Here is a 23,046-nt window from a genome sequence, read left to right as displayed (position 1 = left end):
GTATATCCATGTATGTATAACTGTATATGTATACAAGTCTTTTAGTATATATATTATGTGTATAACTTTATATGTATATGAGTTATTTTTATAACATAGCCTACTTTTTTCCTTTAAGGGTACAAACCAAAGCCAATATTACACACTTATTTATGGATATATAATTTAGACAAAATGAAGATGATGAATGTATGAAGATATAAATGTTTTGTTTAACAGAAGGACTAATGAAATTATGATTTACAAATATGAGGGACTAAAGATGTAAATATTTAGAAGGTGACCTAGAAGGTAACCTGTTATAACAGGTTGAATGCATACAATAGGAGAAAATATAAAGTTGAATGCATACAATAGGACTTTTAAAAGTTGAATGCATATTTTGATAAAAGTTCAATGTATTTTAGTGTCATTATCCCTAAAAAAAATTTGTGTCAATAGTAAATGTTAGTGTTTAAATAATATAATATAATATATAATATAATATAATTATAATATCATTGTTACAAGAATAATATTAATTGATATGATTATTTTATATAAAAAGCTCAAGCAAGCAAAATAAAGCAAGTCACCACCTTTGTTTTGAGATTTGTACCCATCTTCTCTAACCATCTCTCTTTTTCTCCCAATGAAGGTGACTGAGCTTACAAATGGGAAGAACAACCTCCATCAAGGTAATCAAGGTACAACCCTTAGAAGCACATCCAAAACCATAATACTTGTAACTTTAACACTCATTATTCTCACAGTTGTACCCCTTTATTACCCTTTACGCAAATATCCATCCACAAATGTTGCTGGTTCCACAAGTGACACCACAATGTCACCTGTGTACCACCCTCAAGATGAAGTCATTACTATAAATGATAATCATCATAAATGTGATGTGTTCTCGGGTGAGTGGATCCCTAATCCGGATGCTCCATATTATGATAATATGACATGTTGGGCTATCCATGAACATCAAAACTGTCAAAAATATGGACGACCCGATTCGGATTTCATGAAGTGGAGATGGAAACCCGATGGGTGTGATCTACCCATTTTTAACCCGTATCAGTTTTTGGAAATTGTTAGAGATAAATCTTTAGCTTTTGTGGGAGATTCTGTGGGAAGAAACCAAATGCAATCCTTGATATGCATGCTATCTAGAGTAAGTAATTCTTCTCCTATCATTCATTTTATTTAATAATTTATTATAGTTTATTAACAATTACCATTATTTAATTTAATAATTTGATGACTCCAATTATACTCAAGATTTTGATGATTAGATTAACGTTTGGAAATTAAAGATTTTGTTATATCTTTCAACCTATAGTTTTGATATATATTTTTGTTTGATAAATAGTTTTTAATTTAATGATCAATTGAAAACAAAATAACTAGTAACACATTATTTTTAATTGTTGTAACAAGTTGGATATATTCTAATATTGTTACGCTATCACGTATTTTCTTATTATTCCCCGATTTCTAATTAGTTAGTTTAAAAATCATATTACCAATTTAACATTAATATTTGTGAAAAACATGCAGTATAAAGTCCGAAAGTTTGAGGCATCATTTTATTCCATTGTTTCTTCTTTTAATTGTGTGTATTTGATATTTGAATAATTGTGGTACTATTTAATTCAATTCAATTCAATTATGTTAAAAGTAAATACAAAATAGATAAAATTACAAATAGAAAATGGACAAATCAGAAAACATGAACCATAGATAGTTTAATACTATATAATCATCGAGTTTAGATGCCTAACTTATGAGGAAATTATGGCACATGGTGTGGTCCACTTGCTTAGGTGGATATATATGATCTTCATTTCTTAAGATCTTATCATCAATTGTCATCCCCAAGTTTCCTACTGATCATTTGACATTCAAATAAGAGATAAAGTTTTGTCAAGACTATTTATAACGATCTATATATCACGTTACGGGTTGATTATGTGGCAAGAGCGACGCCCAAAATATTGGGTAGTGGTGATGTGAGTTTGGACGTGGGATGCGCAAACGTGAGAAAGTTACGAAAAATTTTACGAGTGTGACTTTTCTCTGATTGTATAAAATCATTTTATTATTATTATTATTATTATTATTATTATTATTAATTTAACTTTTTTTTCTTCTTTTTACTCTAATCTTAATTATATTTTATCACATTATCACAAAACTTTCAAATAACACTCAAACTCACACAATTACTACTTCACATTTTCATCCACACTGATATATAATAAATAAAAAATCCACACACACCACAATTACAAATGGTCTAATTTATCATTCCTGACATATATTTTCTTTTGGAAAGGCAATATATAAATAACAACCATCAAATGTACAGGACGGGGCATAGATCAAAACCCCAGGATTTGACTCAAATACATGAAGCTTGCGAGAAAAAAAGACTTAATAGGATGCTAAGGTAGTAGCCTAACAAGTCAATACACGAACAATATTTAAAGGAAACTTTGAGGATTATGGAACCAATTGTGCCAATCAATCTTTTTCGATTTGCATCTCTTCGCGATCCAATCGTAAGAAGCAACTTGAATCTCACTTAGAGCAACCGGGGCGCTCCAACATTTATTCTTAAAAGCCTTTTGATTACGATTCCTCCAAATGAGATATGCACTCGACCACTTAACCGCTTACCAGATTTTCTTACCAATATCCGAAGATGGTTTAGGGGATGATAAGTCAAAGATATCCCCAATACATGAGACACTCGACTGATTAAAACCCCACCATCCCAAAACTTTTAACCACACGTCCCAAGCATGAACACAATAAACAAGAGAGTGGTCAACCGATTTGACGTCGTTGTCACAAAGAGGACATCTAACGGTGTGAAGATCCACCCCCCGTTTATCGAGTTCCGTTAGGACGGGAAGTCGTTTCTTTCTAGCTCGCCACGCAAAGACCTCGATCTTTTTTGGAATGAAATTGTTTAGCAAGAAACGATTCGTACCCGTTGTGATGTTTGCTACGTTTAAAGCATCCGCAAGAATTTTTGTCTCGAAAACACCATGATTGCTCGACGCCCATTTCCATGAATCACTGTTTTCCGGCTGTAGGATAACCGAACCTATAAGAGTGTTGATGTAGTCTAAATCGCCAAGTAACCTTCCGGATAATTCTCTCAACCATTGCCATGTTGCAACACAAGATGACCCGCTGACTCTGATCCGATCACCAACAGCAACAACTTGGTTTGAATCAAGTCTAACATATATTACTTCATTTGTCTCAAGTTAATAATCTTCTTTTGATTTCTCGAAAGTTTTATTTCTTAATTTTGACTTTAAATACTTTTTAGTGTTATATAGTATTTGATGAAATTTATATAAATAAATTAAGTTTTATATTTGATTTCATTTGATATAACTTATATTAAATATTACATAACACTACAAGAAAATGAGTTTTAGTGACGAAGGCTGTTGGTCACTAAAAATACTAAATTGGTCACTAAATCAAGTCAATGACCAAAATAGGTTGGTCATTTCTCGTTACTATAGATCCGTCACAAAATATTTTTAGAGATCAAAATACCAAAATTGGTTACTATAGTGACCATTTGTTTGGTTACTAATATCGTTTAGTGACCGAAATTTAGTGACCATTTTTTAATGATAACTAAATAGTATTATTAGTGACCAAATATTGATTCGTCACTAAAAGAACGTCACAAATGAGCTTTTTTCTTATAGTGTGTAAGATAAAAAGTTAAAAAGTCAAAGTTAATAAATTAGGAATTTGAAAAGTAAAAACATTGCTATTAATTTAGGATGGAGTAAGTAATATATTAAGATGCATTTGATAAATTTAAATTTTTCTTAAATATCAGAATTTGTAATTAATGCATTTATATAAATGTTAAATATTAGATTCAATTAATTAATAATTATATTAAATATAAATTCTGTGAATAACATATAATGAAACTCAGAGTTAATTACCTATAGACTACACTATTGGGCATATGTTAGCATAATCATAGTAATAGCTATTCAAGTTACACAAATTCTTTTCTTTTCTTTTATTTTCTATTTTAATTTTATAACTTATGTGATGCCCCGTCCTAATCCATCTGGACGAATACATTACAATTGATTACATCGCGAGGTACTTGACCTCTATATGATACATTTTACAAACATTGCATTCGTTTTTAAAAGATAAACTTTCTTTACATCGAAAGTTGACAGCATGCATACCATTTCATAATATATTCAACTATAATTGACTTAATAATAATCTGGATGAACTCAACGACTCGAATGCAATGTCTTTTGAAATATGTCATGAATGACTCCAAGTAATATCTCTAACATGAGCAAATGCACAGCGGAAGATTTCTTTAATACATAAGAATAAACATGCTTTAAAGTGTCAACCAAAAGGTTGGTGAGTTCATTAGTTTATCATAATCAATCATTTCCATCATTTTAATAGACCACAAGATTTTTGTTAACACCTATTTCCTTATGAGGTAAGGCTTAGTATGTCAACAAGAGACCAGAAGTGATCTAGCTTTTAGGAGGGCGGAGTATTGCCGATTGATTTTTACCCTCGGGAAATAATCCCTGCAGACCCGGTACACAAGTGTAAGAACTTGTGGGGTGGCTTAATCAATCTGTCGTCCGCAGAGCGTATAAGTGCTAGCTGGATGACTTCTAGTGAGAGAAAGTAGAGAGAGAAAGAGAGAAGTGAAGTCTCAGCTCTCAAAGTTGTCAGAATGTCTGAACTGTGTAAAATGACGACCTAAGGGGTCTATTTATAGTGTTAGATCCACCAGATTGCTCAGGGACACGTGTCAGATGATGATAAGTTCTGTTACTCGCGGTCCGAAATTTATGCTGAAAGTGCCGTTCTCCGGCGAGGGCTTACACGCTAGGCGGCCTTCAGGGCTTACGCATGACGGAGCAGCCTGTACAGCGGAGAACGCTGGACGGATAATTCCACAAAACTGTTGTTTCCAGCCTTCCTGATGCAATTTTTATGCAACCATTATGCCTTTTATGTGTGTATACGATAGGATACACCATTAAGTCCCCCCAGTTTAAGGACTTAAGCATTTGAAAAATGATTAAGTTGTTAAACTTTTGATAACGCATGCCAACCAAAATCTTCACATTTCACCTTTTCCTTTCGCATTGGGAATCACACCACAGGCATTAAATGATAGGCGAATTTTACTGAAAACATGATGATTGCTAAAATATCGCACGCGCCTCTTAGCTGTAAAAGGACTCTTCGATGTACTCACCTTTTTATCTTGTCCTTACACGTGTGTGGCTGAAAACAAAACCTCCAATTCACCATTAACTACAGCTGTTATATCTTCTTACTTTTAACCATCATAAACCCTAGCCGATAATTCGCGTTTACAACTTCCTTCTACAGTATTCATCTTCTTCCATTAATACCTTCTTTATTTTCTGTTTCATTAGAACATTAATGGCAGCCATAAAGGATGTTGCAGCTATTCCTAGCAGAGTAAATGAGAGATATTTAAGAGAGCTACTGCAACATTTCCCTAGATTAGCTGGTGTTGAACCAGTGATTCCTGCAATTAATGCCATAGCCTGTTCACCGCCCCCTGACAAAGTTGCCATTTATGGCCATTCAATCTTCAGATTTTGCTTACGTTTACCATTTACACCCTTCTTCTTAGAAGTTTGCAGATTTTTCGGTGTTGCTGTTGGTCAATTCGAACCAGCATCAATTCGAAAGATCTTGATTTTTGAAATGTATTGTCACGCAAGGAAAATTGAGCCATCAATTCGAATATTTTGTCATCTGGTACGCATAGCACGCCATGAAAATGGTTGGTTTACATTCAATAAAGTTCATGGGTTTCTGAAACCTGCAGTTGATCATCCTGGCGATAACTGGTATGCTTCATTTATTTTCATAAATGAAGATGTAATTGATAAACAATACTCAGCTACTCGAGTATGGCGCAAATATTCGCATAACATTTCTGTTACCTTTCCAAAACTCGTCACCAAAGAAAATCTTTTGTTTAAGAAGATTAAAGCTGAACAAATTAATGATATTAAATATGGGGAACACATGCTTTCGCTGACATCCATAAGCCAAGATTGGGATATCTCTCAAGGTTGTGCTTGTATTCTTGCTGGGAAAAAGAGTAAGCATTTACTTTTGCTATATATGCTTAAATAAAATGTTCTTCTGTATCTATCCATTTAATCACTGTGACGTTTTAACTTTTTGCAGAAATTACTCCGCTTACCGCTATGCGATCATCATGTTATTCACAGCTTACTTTTAGCACTGAGAAAATTATTGATGATACCCCCAAAACAGATGAAGTGAGGGAGGAGGAAGATGAAGAAGAAGAAGAAGAAGAAGACATAGGTATGAATCGGATTGCCTCTAGAGAACGTCGTACCTCGGGTAATGAAAATGACAACACTGAATTATGCAAAATTCCATACCAAAACCTGTACTTGTTTTCTTACATACCCAGTACTGGTGGATTTTATAATCCAAACCCTTCCTTATATTTTATGCCACCTTTGAAATGTTGTGAAGCATATTGGAACTCTTTTATAAGTAACAATTTTCCTTTATCTCCAACAGCTAGTGCATCACATCAAGACACTATCTTAGCAACTCTTCCGCCTTCCGCCAAGAGGAGAAGAACTGGTCAAATTCCTTCGTCATCTGCTCAACAGGGAGCTGGCCCTAGTTCTTCTCAACAACAAATTATGCTTCTCAATCTTGACACAAACATGCTCTCTTCTCTTTTAAAAGGACCACCACATTCGTATGAAGATTTCATGACTTTTCTGAATGCCATGGTGTGTCCTTCACTAGCGCAATTTTTTAGCAACTTATCTGATGCAGATGCCAAGAAAGTTAAGGCACAAAGCATTATTCTGAACATTGCTTCTGGTTTGAATGACCTTCAACGCCTATCTGATTTGCAGAACAGTGAAGTCACTACAAATAAGGAGCTATCTGCTGAAAAAGAGAAAGTAACCAAGGCTGAACGAATAGCCACAGAGATGAAGAGGGAATACGAGACAATGAAGAGGCATTATGAAAATTGCAACAGTCAGAGGGCGGAATATAAGGAGCAAGTTAAAGTACTATCTTTCAGAGAAACACGGCATCTGAGCAAAATTGATGAACTAGTGAAGGAGAAAGAAAAATTAGTTGAGGAAAATAACATATTGAAGGAACAGCTTAAAGCCAAAGAGGAGAATGAAAAACGAATGATAACTGGCATTCCTGCACTTGTAGAGCGTGTCTTTAACTGTCAGGCACTATCTCACAAAATCCGTGAGTTTGTCCACCTTGCAAAATCTGCTGAACGGTTAAATTTTTTCAACTTTATGAAGAAAAAACTACCAGAACTTCCAAATCCTCTTCCTGAGGTAATCACATCAAAAATTAATGAAAATGCTATTTTAGAAGCTGATGAAGCCGGTGCCTCAATAGAAAATATAAAGTTTTCTGATCTTGAAAATCTGTGTAAAAGGCCGGATGTAACAATAGATGATGTATTGAATTACACTCCACAGAATGAATAAAACATTATGTTTTTATACATCTGCTTTTACATAACGCTTAATATTGCATTTAGTTATGTATATTAGAAAGATATGATGTAACTTAGTAAGATTATTGCACTGAACAATGTTCAAGATACTGAGATTGTACGTTGCAATCATTATAGTTATGAATATTAAAAACATATCCTCCGCCATACGCCTTCCGTCATGAAATTCATGAGGAAAAGTTATGAATTATTTTCGCCTTTAGATATTTTGCTGGACACTATGATCCGTTTTCTGTTTTGTTTTGTATTTTGTGTATATGTGTCATTACATTTTTTGTAGATTCGTTTCATCGCTTCGATGTTTTAGTGAGTTCTACATGTCTCACTATCGATAAAACCATTTTGAGTATGATTGTACTTCTACCACCGAAAGGCTCTCTTTCTTTCTGCGGGTAGGGATGACACACAGCTATGTGACACCTGGGCTAAAAAATCCTTGGCCGGATAAAATTTGAAAAATATTGCCATAAGAATAATTGCTATTATTCATATTTTTTAAAGAAATTTTTACATTTATGACTATATCTCATGCATTTGACAGTTGATCAAGCTGTCCATGCATATAGTGCTACGCATAAAATTTCTTTAAATTCATTGCATTCCAAGCTCTTTCATATTGCTCGCCGGAAGGCGCAGCAAGCATGTAGGATCCGTTCTGATTTACTTTCGTGACCTTATAAGGTCCTTCCCATTTTGGGGCTAGCTTTCCAAATTTGATTTGCCTGCTTGCTTCATTATCACGTAGTACGAAATCACCTACTTCAAATTGCACATGCTGCACTTTCTTGTTATAATATTTTGCCATTTTATGTTTGTGATCCGCTTGCCGGATGGCGGCCATTAACCTTCTTTCCTCCAATAAATTGAGATTCTCTCGTAACGCCTCAGAATTAACCTCAATATCAAATGCCATAATGCGTTTCATTGGCACACATATCTCAGCCGGTATCACTGCCTCTGTTCCATACACCAGACTGAAAGGTGTTTCCCCCGTGCTCCGCTTTGGCATCGTCCGGTGTGCCCACAATACATTTGGCAATTCATCCACCTATCCAGTTTGACTTAGACCTAATCGTGCCTTAATGCCAGCAACAATTTCCTTGTTGGTAACCTCCACTTGTCCGTTCGCTTGAGGATGAGCAACAGATGTAAAATTTTGTTTGATACCCAGCTCTTCACACCAACTCCGAAATGGATTTTCTGCAAATTGCTTGCCGTTATCGCTAACTATTTCATTTGGCACACCATAACGGCATATAATATCATGCCAAACAAATTTCTTGACATTTTCTCCTGTGATTTTTGCTAAATCCTTTGCTTCAACCCATTTCGTGAAAAAATCGATTGCTACCACCAAGAACTTAGCATTACCAGTGCTCCTATTGAATGGCCCCACAATGTCAATAGCCCATTTACAGAACGGCCAAGCGGATGATACTGGTATCAAGTCATACTTTGGAAGACGCTGAATTGTTCCATGCATCTGACAATTCTCACATGTTTTGATGATTTCTGCAACATCCCGATAAAGTGAAGGCCAAAAATACCCTTGTCGCATGATCCGTGACGCCACAGTACGGAAACCGGAATGTTGCGAACAGACTCCTTCATGCATTTCTTTGACCACCTTTAACGCATCATCATCGGTTAGACACCTTAACAACGGACCATTGTATGATTTTCGATAAAGGACGCCACTAACTATTTCATACATTGGTGCAATCACTCTTATTCTTCTTGCTTCCGCCTTATCAACAGGTAACCATCCGTCATGCAAATATCTCAAATACGGAGTCATCCAAGTTTCCTTAGCTTCTTCAACTATTGCAATAATTGGTTTTCCATGTATTGATTTCTCCTTAAGTTCTTCAACCAACACTCGTTTGTGCAAATGATCAAATGTTAACGTGGCTAACTTGCTCAAAACATCAGCTTTTTTGTTCTTATTTTGAGGGATTTGCACGACTTCAAGGTTATCAAATTTCTTTGAAATTGCTTCCACCAACTTTACATATTGCCTCATGGATGCATCCCTTGCATCGAATGTTCCATTAACCTGCTGGGCAACAATTTAAGAATCAACATACGCTCGTAAATTTGTTATGCCCATTTCAACCGCTATGCGGAGGCCGGAGAGTAACGCCTCATACTCTGCTTCATTGTTTGAAGCATAAAAACAGAATTTCAGTGCATAAGTATATTCTTCACCGTCTGGACTTGTTAAAACTAGCCCTGCACCTGTTCCCTCTTCACTGGATGCCCCATCAGTGTGTAACTCCCACTCATGCTGTGATGGTGCCATTTTGTTGTCATACTCTACTTTTTCATTTGTCTCCAAGAGGAAATCTGCCAAAATTTGCCCTTTAACTGCATTTCGAGGAGCAAAATTGATTTCATACTCCCCCAACTCGATGGCCCATTTCGCTAAACGGCCAAATGATTCTGGGCGCCGGAGCATTTGCTTCAATGGTTGATCTATCAACACTAAGATGGGATGACCTTGAAAATATCTTCGTTGACGTCGTGCAGTATGCACAAGGGCATAAACCATTCGGTGAAGTGGTGGATAATTTGTTTCACTATGCTGCAACACCTTGCTAACAAAATATATGGGCATTTGCACGCCGCTCCGTTCTGCGATTAGAACAGAACTTATTGCTTCCTTTGAGACAGCTAAGTATAAAATTAGGGTTTCCCCCTCTTTTGGTGCTGTTAACATAGGTAATGTTTTTAACAACTGCTTGATCTCTTGGAATGCATTTTCGACTTCCACCGTCCACATAAAATCTTTTTTATTCAAACAGCCCTTTAACACCTTCATGAATGGAAGTGACTTTTCAGCTGCTCTGGACAAGAATCTTGTTAATGCTTGTGATGACCCGGAAATTTCTGACCAAATTTAAACTTAATCTTTGTATGATTAACATTTCCGATACGATAAGCAAAGTCTGTAAAACTGAATCTCAAAATTTTTGAACTATTTTTATATATTTAAATACCCTTCGGTTGTTTTCGACGATTCGCGAACAATTATATGTAAATAGATACATATATACAATAACTTAAAAAGGTAACAATGTATTAATTATTTGATACCGTACATTAAACTTATTGGTTTAAATATCTATTTGAATATATATGATAAGTTGAAATATTTATTATTAAAATTTATTTATAAATAACTTTCAATGTGTATTTAAAAACTGATTTATGTATATTAAAAAGATATATACATATATATAATTTCAAGTTATTTAGTAAACGATAGTAACATTCATTTATTGATTCGATTGATATTTAGATAAGTTAACTAAAGCGTTTAAGATGAACCAGTAAAACACTAATTTGCTGCAGTATTTTCAAATTGCTACAGTACCCAAAATGCTACAGTGTTTTCAAAAATCACTATTTGCTACAGTGAATTGCTACAGTAACTTTGCTACAGTAAAACACTATTTAAAATGAAAATGTATACATGTATATGTATATATAACGAGGCGATAATTTATAGAAGTAAATAACCAAAACACTCGAAAGTTTAAGATATACTTTGAGTGATATAATTTAGGGATAATTTAAGGCTATATTTTGACAAAGGTACGTGTCCCAAAATGTAAATTACAAGTCTTCTCAGCGTATGAAGGGACACTCGAAAAATCGGAACCGGGACATAAGTCGCGTGATGACGTACGACTTATCGGAACAAAATTTACAAATCAACTGTGCACGTGAATTTAATATAATATATAATTAATTATATAAATTAAATATATTATATTAATATAATAATATGTCGACGAACTAGTGTACAAAACATATGTGAGCTGGAAATTGGTCCCATGCGATCGCATGGGAATTACCCATCAAAGTCATGCGATCGCATGGCTATGGGGGACAGGCCACATCTATAAATTCGAGCGTTTCTCTAATTTTTTTTTTTTATTCATTCTTCCTCCGTATTATTAGTTATATTTATATTTATTATTATTATTATTATTATTATTATTATTATTATTATTATTATTATTATTATTATTATTATTATTATTATTATTATTATTATTATTAAGATTAATAATATTATTAATCTTATTATTATTAGTAGTATTATACATAAAATACTACGACGAGATTATGAGCGTGTCACTTTCAAAATGAGTTTTCGAGCGGGATAAAGCTAAGGAAATTATGGGTTATTGCCAAGGAGGTTATGGGTAATGTTTGGGGGTCTATTTGTGAATCAAACCTAGTGTTTATCATCTCCGTTACGTCTACGTACTTTCCTACAATATTGAATCTCAATATTGATACGTTGAGATCTACGGTTATTTGGTAATCCGAGTTTCGGTCACATTTTGGTGAACGACTATATATGCTGCTAAGGTGAGTTTCATAAGATCCCTTTTACTCTCTACATTTTTGGACTGAGAATACATGCAAATGCTTTATTAACCGATATACAATATTTATATGTGTGAGTTTCATTGCTCCCTTTTTAATTGCTTTTGCAATATATATTTTTGGGCTGAGAATACATGCAATTTATTTTAAACGCAATGGATACAAGTACATACTTAATTCTACACTGAGTTTGAACCGAAAATCCCTTAGCTTTGGTAACTAGTAGCTGCCAGTACATAGGATATGGACTGGTGGGCGCGAATAACAGTATATGGATCCATAGGGCTTGACATCCCCGTCCGAGCTAGAGCGCTAGCCTTTTAACGGATGTGTGTTATTTGAGTTTAGGACACGTTGGTTTGCGTGTATTAAAACGAATGGGGTATTTATCATTATAACGTTAAAGCTTAGTTACCAGGGTGCTCTGTTACGTAGAATCTATTGACAAACTTTTGATAAATGTTTCTGGATGAAACAACTGAAATCTTGTGATCCACTTTTATATACAGATTATGCAAAACACGAAAACTATGAACTCACCAACCTTTGTGTTGACACTTGTTAGCATGTTTATTCTCAGGTTTCCTAGAAGTCTTCCGCTGTTTGCTTATATGTTAGACAAGCTATGTGCATGGAGTCGTACATGGCATATTTTTCAAGGAAACGTTGCATTCACCAAATCATCACCATGTATCTTATTTTGACTGCATTGTCAACAGAAGTACTATTGTAAACTATTATTTACAGTGATTGTCTATATGTAGAAATCATCAGATGTCGAAAACCTTTGATTTAAATATTCATTTATGGTATGCCTTTTCAAAAGAATGCAATGTTTACAAAACGTATCATATAGAGGTCAAATACCTCGCAATGAAATCGATGAATGATGTGTTCGTCCATATGGATTTGGAGCGATCGTCACAATGCTGCTAGACATCCATGTAACCGTTGAACATCCTTCTTGCTAGTTGGTGACTTCATATCTTCAATTGCTTGAATTTTCTTAGGATTACCTTTAATTCCACGTTCTGTGACAATATGACCTAAGAATTTTCCCTCTTCCACACCAAACGTGCACTTCTTGGGATTTAATTTCATGTTAATTTTTCGCAGAGATGCAAAAGTTTCCTGTATATCTCGTAACATCTTTTCTTCAGTATGACTTTTGATGACAATGTCATCAACGTAAGCTTCTAAGTTTCGCCCAATTTGATCCTTAAACGCCATATCAATAAGTCATTGATATGTTGTTCCTGCATTCTTCAAACCAAAAGGCATTTTCATATAACAGAATATGCCTTCCGTCGTGTGAAAAGCCGTTTTGTCTTCATCCTTTAAAGCCATCGGGATTTGATGATATCCCTTAGCTGCATCTAGAAAACATTTGAATCGATATCCTGCTAATGATTCAACCTTCCAATCAATTTCAGGTAAAGGATAATTATCCTTTGGACATGCTTTATTGATATCCGTGAAATCCACACACATCCGCCATGAATTATCCGGTTTCCTAACCATAACTGGATTGGCTACCCATGTCTGATATTTGACCTCTCGCAAGATCCCAGCATCTACCAAACTTCGTACCTCATCACGAAGGAACTTGCTTCTTTCTGGCGCCATGCCACGCTTTTTCTGACAAACAGGATGTACATTGGGGTTCACATTTAGCCTATGCTCTGCAATTTCCCTTGGAACACCGGTCATATCAGACGGCTGCCATGCAAAAATGTCTAAATTTGTTGTCAAAATATTGTATAATTTTTCTCTACATTCAGTGGACAACGTATGCCCAATTATGATTTTCTGATCTGAAAATTTAAGATTTGGTGAAATTGACCCATCATCGTGTATGATTGGCTTAATTACTGCCTTTATTACTTGGGCACACTCAATTGACTTCTGCCGTTCTGCATATAACGTTGCCACTCCGCCTGGTGTTGGAAACTTCATCATACCATGTACGGTTGATGTTACAGCTCCAAACGTCATTAAAGCAGTTCTTCCCAAAATTATGTTGTACTGTGAATTTGCTTTAACTACCAAGAACTCAATGTTGGCTGTACGTCTTAGGGGTGGCTTGCCCAAGGTTACTTCAAGCAAAATACTTCCCTCAGACCACGATGGCTCACTTGTAAAATGTAACGACCCGAAAATTTCTGACCAAATTTAAACCTAAATCTTTATATGTTTCCGACACGATAAGCAAAAACCCTAATATTGAGTCTAGAAGGTTTGAAATCTATATTTGGATAATCAGTTACCTTGTTGACCATGCCTGACGATTCACGATCGAATTATAATTTTAAAAAAACCTAAAATTCTTTATAAGTTATATATGATAGTATTTCCTAAAACGTTTTCCAGAATTAGGATATTAAAACATTTTGTAAAAGTAACTTGTTTAGATATATAAACTAGGAGAACTTAATTAACGCTTTATATTAATATCAAATTTTGCAAATATATACATACATATTATTTTAAATGTAAATGTTATGTGTTATAATGTTTTTTTTTTTATAATTAAACAACTACAAATTTATAACTTCTACACATAATTATTTAAATGAATATTGTAAAATAAGTAATAGAAATTTATAATATTCCGTAATTAGGTAATAGTATTAATTCGATGTATCAATACTAATATTATTATTATTATTATTCTTTTTTTTTATAGTATTATTAATATTATTAAGATATTTATTGATAAAGTATTATTAGTATTATTATTAAGATATTAATATTAGTATTGTTATTAATTGTATTATTATTAAAATAAAATAAATAATATATATATAGAAACAGATCTGTCGTAATCAGATTATTTATTTTTTTGTTTTAATCCTTGTGGATCGAATATAGTGTCGGCCAGAATTTCGCTATAAAACAACTGGGCAAATCATCTTTACTCACAATTATCAATTGAATCTGCAAGTTGTTGAGTGAATTAAACAGAGGGATTAGAAACTGATACAGGCGAGCAAGCATATATTTTTATATTTTTATTTCTATCTGTATAATCCTTTTTGGGCCTTAATTCGAAAACGAGTTTTTTTTTTAAAATCTAAAATTGCAGAAGCGACTTAAATCATGTCATGAATGTTTCCTCCAATTTTCAGATTTCAATTCGTAAAATCAGAATCGAATTTAAGGAGTTAAACTTTTAATCTAAAAAGTCAACGAATGTTCTTCAACCAAATTCGAAGTTGCTGTTGTGATTCAAGTGAAATTGAAGGTTCCGAGAGTTTATAGGAAAGATTGTTAACCTTTTTCATTTAGATGTCGTGGTCTAAAACTATATGGAATTAAAAATCAAAATTTGAGTTCGAAGGTGTTCATCGTGTACCAGTTTCGGCCTGTGTTATAATCTGATAATCAAAGACACCAATTACTGATTGTTTTTATTCCACTCTCACATCATAAATCAAACCTTAGATTAGTCATTTACCATTTGTCTGGTATGTTTACGATTATGGTAAGAGAAGAAGAAGGAGATGATAGGAGCTGTGATTTTGAAATAAAACAAATTAAAATGGTTATAGAAACAGAAAGACAGAATAGCTGAATGGTCGAGTGTTGGTTCGAGTTTAAGAGAGGTCGTGGGTTCGAGTCCCGTCTCGAGCAATTCAATTATTTTTAATACTAAAAAGGTATAATTTAGAATCATTATCATTTCTATTATCATTACTATTTTTTTTATTATTTTATTATTATTATTATTATTAACAATATAAATGTTATTATTATCATAATTGTTAAAACTATCATTTTTTTTTTAGTGAAATTATTATTAACATAATTATTATTGTTATTATTATTATTATTATTATTATTGTTATTATTATTATTATTATTATTATTGTTATTATTATTATTATTATTATTATTATTATTATTATTATTTGTATTATGAACTTAGTCATTTTAATACAATAAGTATTATCATTATTATTATTATTATGGTTATGATTAAGATTATTGTTATTATTAACATTGCTATTATCCTATATGCTAATAGCCACTTCAATTTTTGTAGTTTCAATACATTTGAGTTGTAGTTTTTTGTTTGCGTTCAGACTGCATTCGGCCCCTCATCTTTGCCTCAATTTACACAACGACCCCTCAAATTTACATTTCTTCGGGGGTAAAAAGTGTAAATATACAATCTTATTAAAATAAAGAAAAAACTAACTCCACCCATTTTTTTAGCGGGTCCTATCTTTTCGCTCGGTGCGAGTTAAATTTTTCCGAACCCACCGTTCAACTCAAAAAAAACTTACGAACACAACGGGACTAACTATACGTGAAACGGACACTTCAAAAAAAAACGCTCAATATCTCGGACTATATTCAATACACATACACACACCTATAACACACTCCGTTAACTATGAATACGCAACCCAAAGGCCCCGCAGCATCGCGCGGGCTCATTTTCTAGTTATTATTATTACTATTATTTATTTTAAAATAAATAAAAGTATTTTTATTAAAACCTTAGAATTACTAATAGCATTAATATAGATATTACCATTACTACTATGGTTATGAATATTAAAATTTTTATTATTTTCATTAGTATTAATATCATTTTATAATTATTGAAATTATTATTGATATTACAAAAATAAGTATCGTTATAAATATTAATCATTTTAACTACATACATAAACTAAATATATATACATATATATAATATAAAAATTTGTTCAAATTCGAGTACATGTTTTAATATATATACAAATGATATAGGTTCGTGAATCCAAGGTCAACCTTACGTGTTCAGTGATGTTATATGTATTTTTACTACAAAATACATTAGGTGAGTATATTGTCCCACTTTTAAACTCTAAATATTTCGGGATGAGAATACATGCGCTGTTTTAATAAATGATTTACGTTATGGACACAAGTAACAGAAAAATATATTCTACGTTGAGTTGTACCACTGGCATACTTCCCTGTAGCTTGGTAACTAATATTTACAGCGGTATTGTAAACGCGAATCCTGTTGATAGATCTATCGGGCCTGACAACCCCAACCGGACTGGACGACCAGTATTCAACGGTTGCACAGTACTTCGTTTCGTGACTATACTTGGTACAGTGTAGTAAGATTTCATAATAAAGGGAGTATGCGACGTGATTAAATGTTAAGTATGGTTACCAAGTGCTCAACCACTTAGAATATTTTTATTAAAATGTTTACATATGAAATCTTGTGGTCCATAGTTATAACGCTGCTAGCAACAAACCTATATATCTCACCAACTTTATGTTGACCTTTTAAAGCATATTATTCTCAGGTACGAATTAGGTCTTCCGCTGTGCATTAGCTCATGTTAAGGATATTACTTGGAGTCGATCATCGCAATGGAACCAAATGTTGAAGACTTCGTCCGGGAGGATAAGGTCGAGGTCCTCACAGGTGGTATCAGAGCGTTGGTCTTAGTGAACCAGGCCTTGCGTTAGTGTGTCTAACTGGTAGTTGTTAGGATACATTAGTGAGTCTGGACTTTGACCGTGTCTTCCTGTCAAAAGTTTGCTTATCATTTCTAGTTGGAAACCATCTGCTTATCATCCTTAGGAAATTACCTGCTCATCAATCTTAAGTCTAGACACGTCTTATTGCATTTAGTGCATTGATAGTGTATAGACTAGAATTCACATCTTAGCATATCTGATAATTCACATCTTAGCGCATCGGTAGACTTGCCTGATATATGCCGTAGGTTCCTTGGTTGTCTACGAAATCTTTGGTGTTATGGATATTCTATATAGCTAGAATATCATCTGATATCCGAAAATCATTTCACATCGACGATCCCTTCCATTTACCAAACTGCTCGTTTGGCGATGAACCTGAAAGCACTTACCGGCGAACTTGTTCGAGGAACCATTTACCCTCTTATTTCTAGGATATCCCGTCACGATTATATAATATCATATATTTCGAATCTTACTCACTCGCTCGTCCCAACCGCCAATCAACCCGGCATAATGGAAGTTAACAAACTACGCGCTCGTGTGACGGCTTTGGAGAACATGGTGCGAAGGTTGCAAACACCGGCAGCAGCACCAGCAGCATAATCCATACCACCATCATCAACGCCGATAGTACCCTTATCACCCCTATACCACAACCGCGCCGTAACTCTCAACATCACAATCTGTACCTCGAATATCAACATCACACGCCTCAATATTACCATCTGTATTTCGAGCATGGTCTTCGTTCTACATATTGTTCTACATCGATTAATTTCGTTCTACGTATTGTTCTACCTCATTTTACCTTAGTCCGACATGGCAATTATGTAATCTCTAAAGTTTTAGAGATCATGTAATCAAGTGCTAACAATAAATCAAATGAGTATAAAATCTTATTGACTCATTAAATCCATAATTACATCTGAAGAAAATATATATGCAAGTATATTTTCATAAAGATCGTAATTAAAAAAAAAATTCTTTCGTACAAACTGTTAATGATGAAAATATTTTAACGGGTGGGTAGTACCCAAGGAATATTTAAAATTCAAATTAACAAGTTACACTGTACTTTCTTCGAATCTGAATCAACGGTCATTTATTATCCTACTTACAACCACCGATATTCATATCCGCTCACCCCGAAATAACCATTTTCATTCAAATTTCATATTCGAATTTTGACCTATCGGAATCCAACAAGTGGCATAAAGAAGAAAACATTGGACAAAATAAAATTTGTTAGAAACAGACGAATTAACTAAATTGAAATATTGTTAGGAATCCACGCTAACTGTTCCTAGCTAACTGTTCCCGGCTAACATTTAATTTATCGTAATTTACATTCTCGCAATTTTAATTTCTGCACTGTACATACTGTCGGGACACGTATGCAAGGTTTTGACTTATCATATCGACCCATCTATATATATATTTCGGAACAACCGCAGACACTCTATATGTGAAGGTGGGAGTTGGCTATACAGGGTTGGAGTTGATTCCAAAATATATATATGGTTTGAGTTGTGATCGACACTGAGACCGGTACACGGGTCACGATACGTATTAATTAATTCGAATATTATATATATTTAATTTATATATGAATTCATTGGAGTATTGGACAATCGGACTATTGGATTGCTAACTTTGGACAATTAAAATGAATTAAAATATCGATTATAACATATGAAACTAAACAATTCTTCAAGTTTGCCACTTGATTCTATCTTAAACCTCATTCGTATCTTGACGATTACAATTCGTATTCAAATCTTTCATGATTCTTGAAAACACCTCGATCGGAAGGATGAACCGCCGCACCTCGTCTACGGAAGAAAGATTTATGCAAACAGTTATGCACCTGAAAATTTTCGAACTCGAAGTTATAGTTAAAACGTATCCGCATCGAATTCCTTATCATTCATTAGCAAAAACAATCACGCGATTCCTTTTCAATTAACTAATTTTGTCACAGCTCCACTTCGATATCTCAGCAAGACTACTCTCATTACAATCTCGATATATATATACGTTGTTCTTTCGCCATCGTTACCGGAGAACCTTTTATATCCCACCATATTACCATCAGCGTTTAATCATCTAAAAATACAATTCTCCTTAAACCATCTTGGTTTGATAACCAATGACCCAGATCCGATAACTTTGAAAATACTGACGAAGCAGCACGTTGTAGATGGTCTTAATGACCAAAAGTTGATGATAAAAGAAGGAAGTGATAGGAACGCTCGATAGAAAATTTGGTACTGAAAACCGGATTGATCAAACCGTGAAGGAGACTCTGAACAAGTTACAAGGACTAAACTTGTACATAAAGAATTATGACGATTCTGTAGCAAACACCTTGCTTCTGAATCTAAACCCTTACGGGTCAATCTTCATCATCATCCTTCGACATTAGAAATTCCAAGATATTATCATATCTTTCATTATAAATATCCTCAATATTTCTAAAGATATTTTTGCCACTATCCTTATCTGAAATCATTTATCTCTCTGTAATATCTGCGTTACAATATAAAGGAGACTGTGTTAGTTTCTAAAATTCTGAAACCTTCGAGATTAAAATATGAATGTTTTGAAGTAGTGTTGGGAACTGATGCATGAATTAGTATAATATAATGAAACTTGATCAACTTCATTATATTACAGTAAGTCATGTTAAGTTTCTAATGGAATGTGATGATTCACAGTACCGTCATCATGTGCCATGTTACACGGCTCTTACATTCTATCCAATCTCCAAACATATCAAGAACATATCATCTTGATAGTTCTATCTTTCTGGATGTTCTGGTAATTTGACAAATCAAAATCGTTCCATCACCATTTCCTTCTAAAAGCATTAGCTATGTTCATTCTGAATTTCATACCTACGAATTCCGGACCATTGCTCTCTCGACTCGAAGTCGGGAAGAGAAAAACGGAAGCATGAAGCTTTGAAAAATAATGAAGAATATAAAGCCCGATAATAACCACGAAACTACAAATCGTGTATATCGATGCATATGGCAAGATAAAGACACGGGAGAGTTAGAAACACTATAAACACAAGAGTATAGTAGAAGTAAATAGATTCTTCTGGTGGTAGATGAAAAAGAAGAATGACAGATGTGAAAATTTAAAAGTATATCAAGGGCCAGAATGGGATGGAGCATATTGACGAATGTTTAAAAGTATGGAGTGAGGGGGAAATAATAGAAGGTGTGAGCTGTGGAAATAAAGAAACAAAGGGAGTGGATTTATAGTGAAATATCCGACAGAGAAATCAAAACAGATTGGCATATTAAATCAAAGAAGATCATAATTTCAATATTCACCGAAGAATCAAATCTTTTAGATATCCAAGATTTTCTTTAAATCCCTTAAATTCCGGAAATCAATAGTAGCTATGCCATCAGTTAAAACAATTTCATATTTACCCATTTCACTCTTTTGTGATAGCTTCACTCGTACGCTTCACATGATCGAATCGTTTTATCCATATCTTCCAATAATGATAAAACTCTATTATTACCTCATATTCGTCATGAAGACATTCCTATTGTTATTTATGACAACCTCTACCAAATTTCGGGGACGAAATTTCTTTAACGGGTTGGTACTGTAATGACCCGGAAATTTCTGACCAAATTTAAACCTAAATCTTTATATGTTTCCGACACGATAAGCAAAAACCCTAATATTGAGTCTAGAAGGTTTGAAATCTATATTTGGATAATCAGTTACCTTGTTGACCATGCCTGACGATTCACGATCGAATTATAATTTTAAAAAAACCTAAAATTCTTTATAAGTTATATATGATAGTATTTCCTAAAACGTTTTCCAGAATTAGGATATTAAAACATTTTGTAAAAGTAACTTGTTTAGATATATAAACTAGGAGAACTTAATTAACGCTTTATATTAATATCAAATTTTGCAAATATATACATACATATTATTTTAAATGTAAATGTTATGTGTTATAATGTTTTTTTTTTATAATTAAACAACTACAAATTTATAACTTCTACACATAATTATTTAAATGAATATTGTAAAATAAGTAATAGAAATTTATAATATTCCGTAATTAGGTAATAGTATTAATTCGATGTATCAATACTAATATTATTATTATTATTATTATTCTTTTTTATAGTATTATTAATATTATTAAGATATTTATTGATAAAGTATTATTAGTATTATTATTAAGATATTAATATTAGTATTGTTATTAATTGTATTATTATTAAAATAAAATAAATAATATATATATAGAAACAGATCTGTCGTAATCAGATTATTTATTTTTTTGTTTTAATCCTTGTGGATCGAATATAGTGTCGGCCAGAATTTTGCTATAAAACAACTGGGCAAATCATCTTTACTCACAATTATCAATTGAATCTGCAAGTTGTTGAGTGAATTAAACAGAGGGATTAGAAACTGATACAGGCGAGCAAGCATATATTTTTATATTTTTATTTCTATCTGTATAATCCTTTTTGGGCCTTAATTCGAAAACGAGTTTTTTTTTTTAAAATCTAAAATTGCAGAAGCGACTTAAATCATGTCATGAATGTTTCCTCCAATTTTCAGATTTCAATTCGTAAAATCAGAATCGAATTTAAGGAGTTAAACTTTTAATCTAAAAAGTCAACGAATGTTCTTCAACCAAATTCGAAGTTGCTGTTGTGATTCAAGTGAAATTGAAGGTTCCGAGAGTTTATAGGAAAGATTGTTAACCTTTTTCATTTAGATGTCGTGGTCTAAAACTATATGGAATTAAAAATCAAAATTTGAGTTCGAAGGTGTTCATCGTGTACCAGTTTCGGCCTGTGTTATAATCTGATAATCAAAGACACCAATTACTGATTGTTTTTATTCCACTCTCACATCATAAATCAAACCTTAGATTAGTCGTTTACCATTTGTCTGGTATGTTTACGATTATGGTAAGAGAAGAAGAAGGAGATGATAGGAGCTGTGATTTTGAAATAAAACAAATTAAAATGGTTATAGAAACAGAAAGACAGAATAGCTGAATGGTCGAGTGTTGGTTCGAGTTTAAGAGAGGTCGTGGGTTCGAGTCCCGTCTCGAGCAATTCAATTATTTTTAATACTAAAAAGGTATAATTTAGAATCATTATCATTTCTATTATCATTACTATTTTTTTTATTATTTTATTATTATTATTATTAACAATATAAATGTTATTATTATCATAATTGTTAAAACTATCAATTTTTTTTTTTTTTAGTGAAATTATTATTAACATAATTATTATTGTTATTATTATTATTCTTATTATTGTTATTATTATTATTATTATTATTATTATTATTATTGTTATTATTATTATTATTATTATTATGATTATTATTATTATTTGTATTATGAACTTAGTCATTTTAATACAATAAGTATTATCATTATTATTATTATTATGGTTATGATTAAGATTATTGTTATTATTAACATTGCTATTATTATTATTACTATTATTTATTTTAAAATAAATAAAAGT

The 23,046-nt window shown here is 32.9% G+C and overlaps 1 protein-coding gene across 9 annotated transcripts in view; it reads left to right on the top strand.

The window, feature by feature from the left end:
* Positions 1–583: 583 nt before the first annotated feature.
* The window catches only part of LOC139894433 (protein trichome birefringence-like 19), a 53,500-nt gene continuing 31,037 nt past the window's right edge, over positions 584–23,046 (top strand). The window contains exons 1-4 of one of the 9 annotated variants that reach the window (XM_071877723.1): positions 4,023–6,166; positions 6,256–6,435; positions 6,622–6,842; positions 6,972–7,623. In XM_071877723.1, the coding sequence (XP_071733824.1) occupies positions 5,473–6,166; positions 6,256–6,435; positions 6,622–6,842; positions 6,972–7,577 (1,701 nt within the window). In that variant the 5' untranslated portion in view covers positions 4,023–5,472 and the 3' untranslated portion in view covers positions 7,578–7,623. Of the gene's footprint in view, positions 1,157–4,022; positions 6,167–6,255; positions 6,843–6,971; positions 7,624–12,587; positions 14,106–23,046 lie in introns of those variants that run through there. The other 8 variants (XM_071877725.1, XM_071877726.1, XM_071877722.1 and 5 more) reach the window with 8 other exon arrangements.

The sequence above is a fragment of the Rutidosis leptorrhynchoides genome, chromosome 2 (genome assembly GCF_046630445.1).
Source record: "Rutidosis leptorrhynchoides isolate AG116_Rl617_1_P2 chromosome 2, CSIRO_AGI_Rlap_v1, whole genome shotgun sequence".
In the NCBI taxonomy this organism is placed as follows: domain Eukaryota; kingdom Viridiplantae; phylum Streptophyta; class Magnoliopsida; order Asterales; family Asteraceae; genus Rutidosis; species Rutidosis leptorrhynchoides.
Note: the sequence above shows the minus strand (reverse complement) of the source record. Positions and strands in the feature narration are given on the sequence as shown.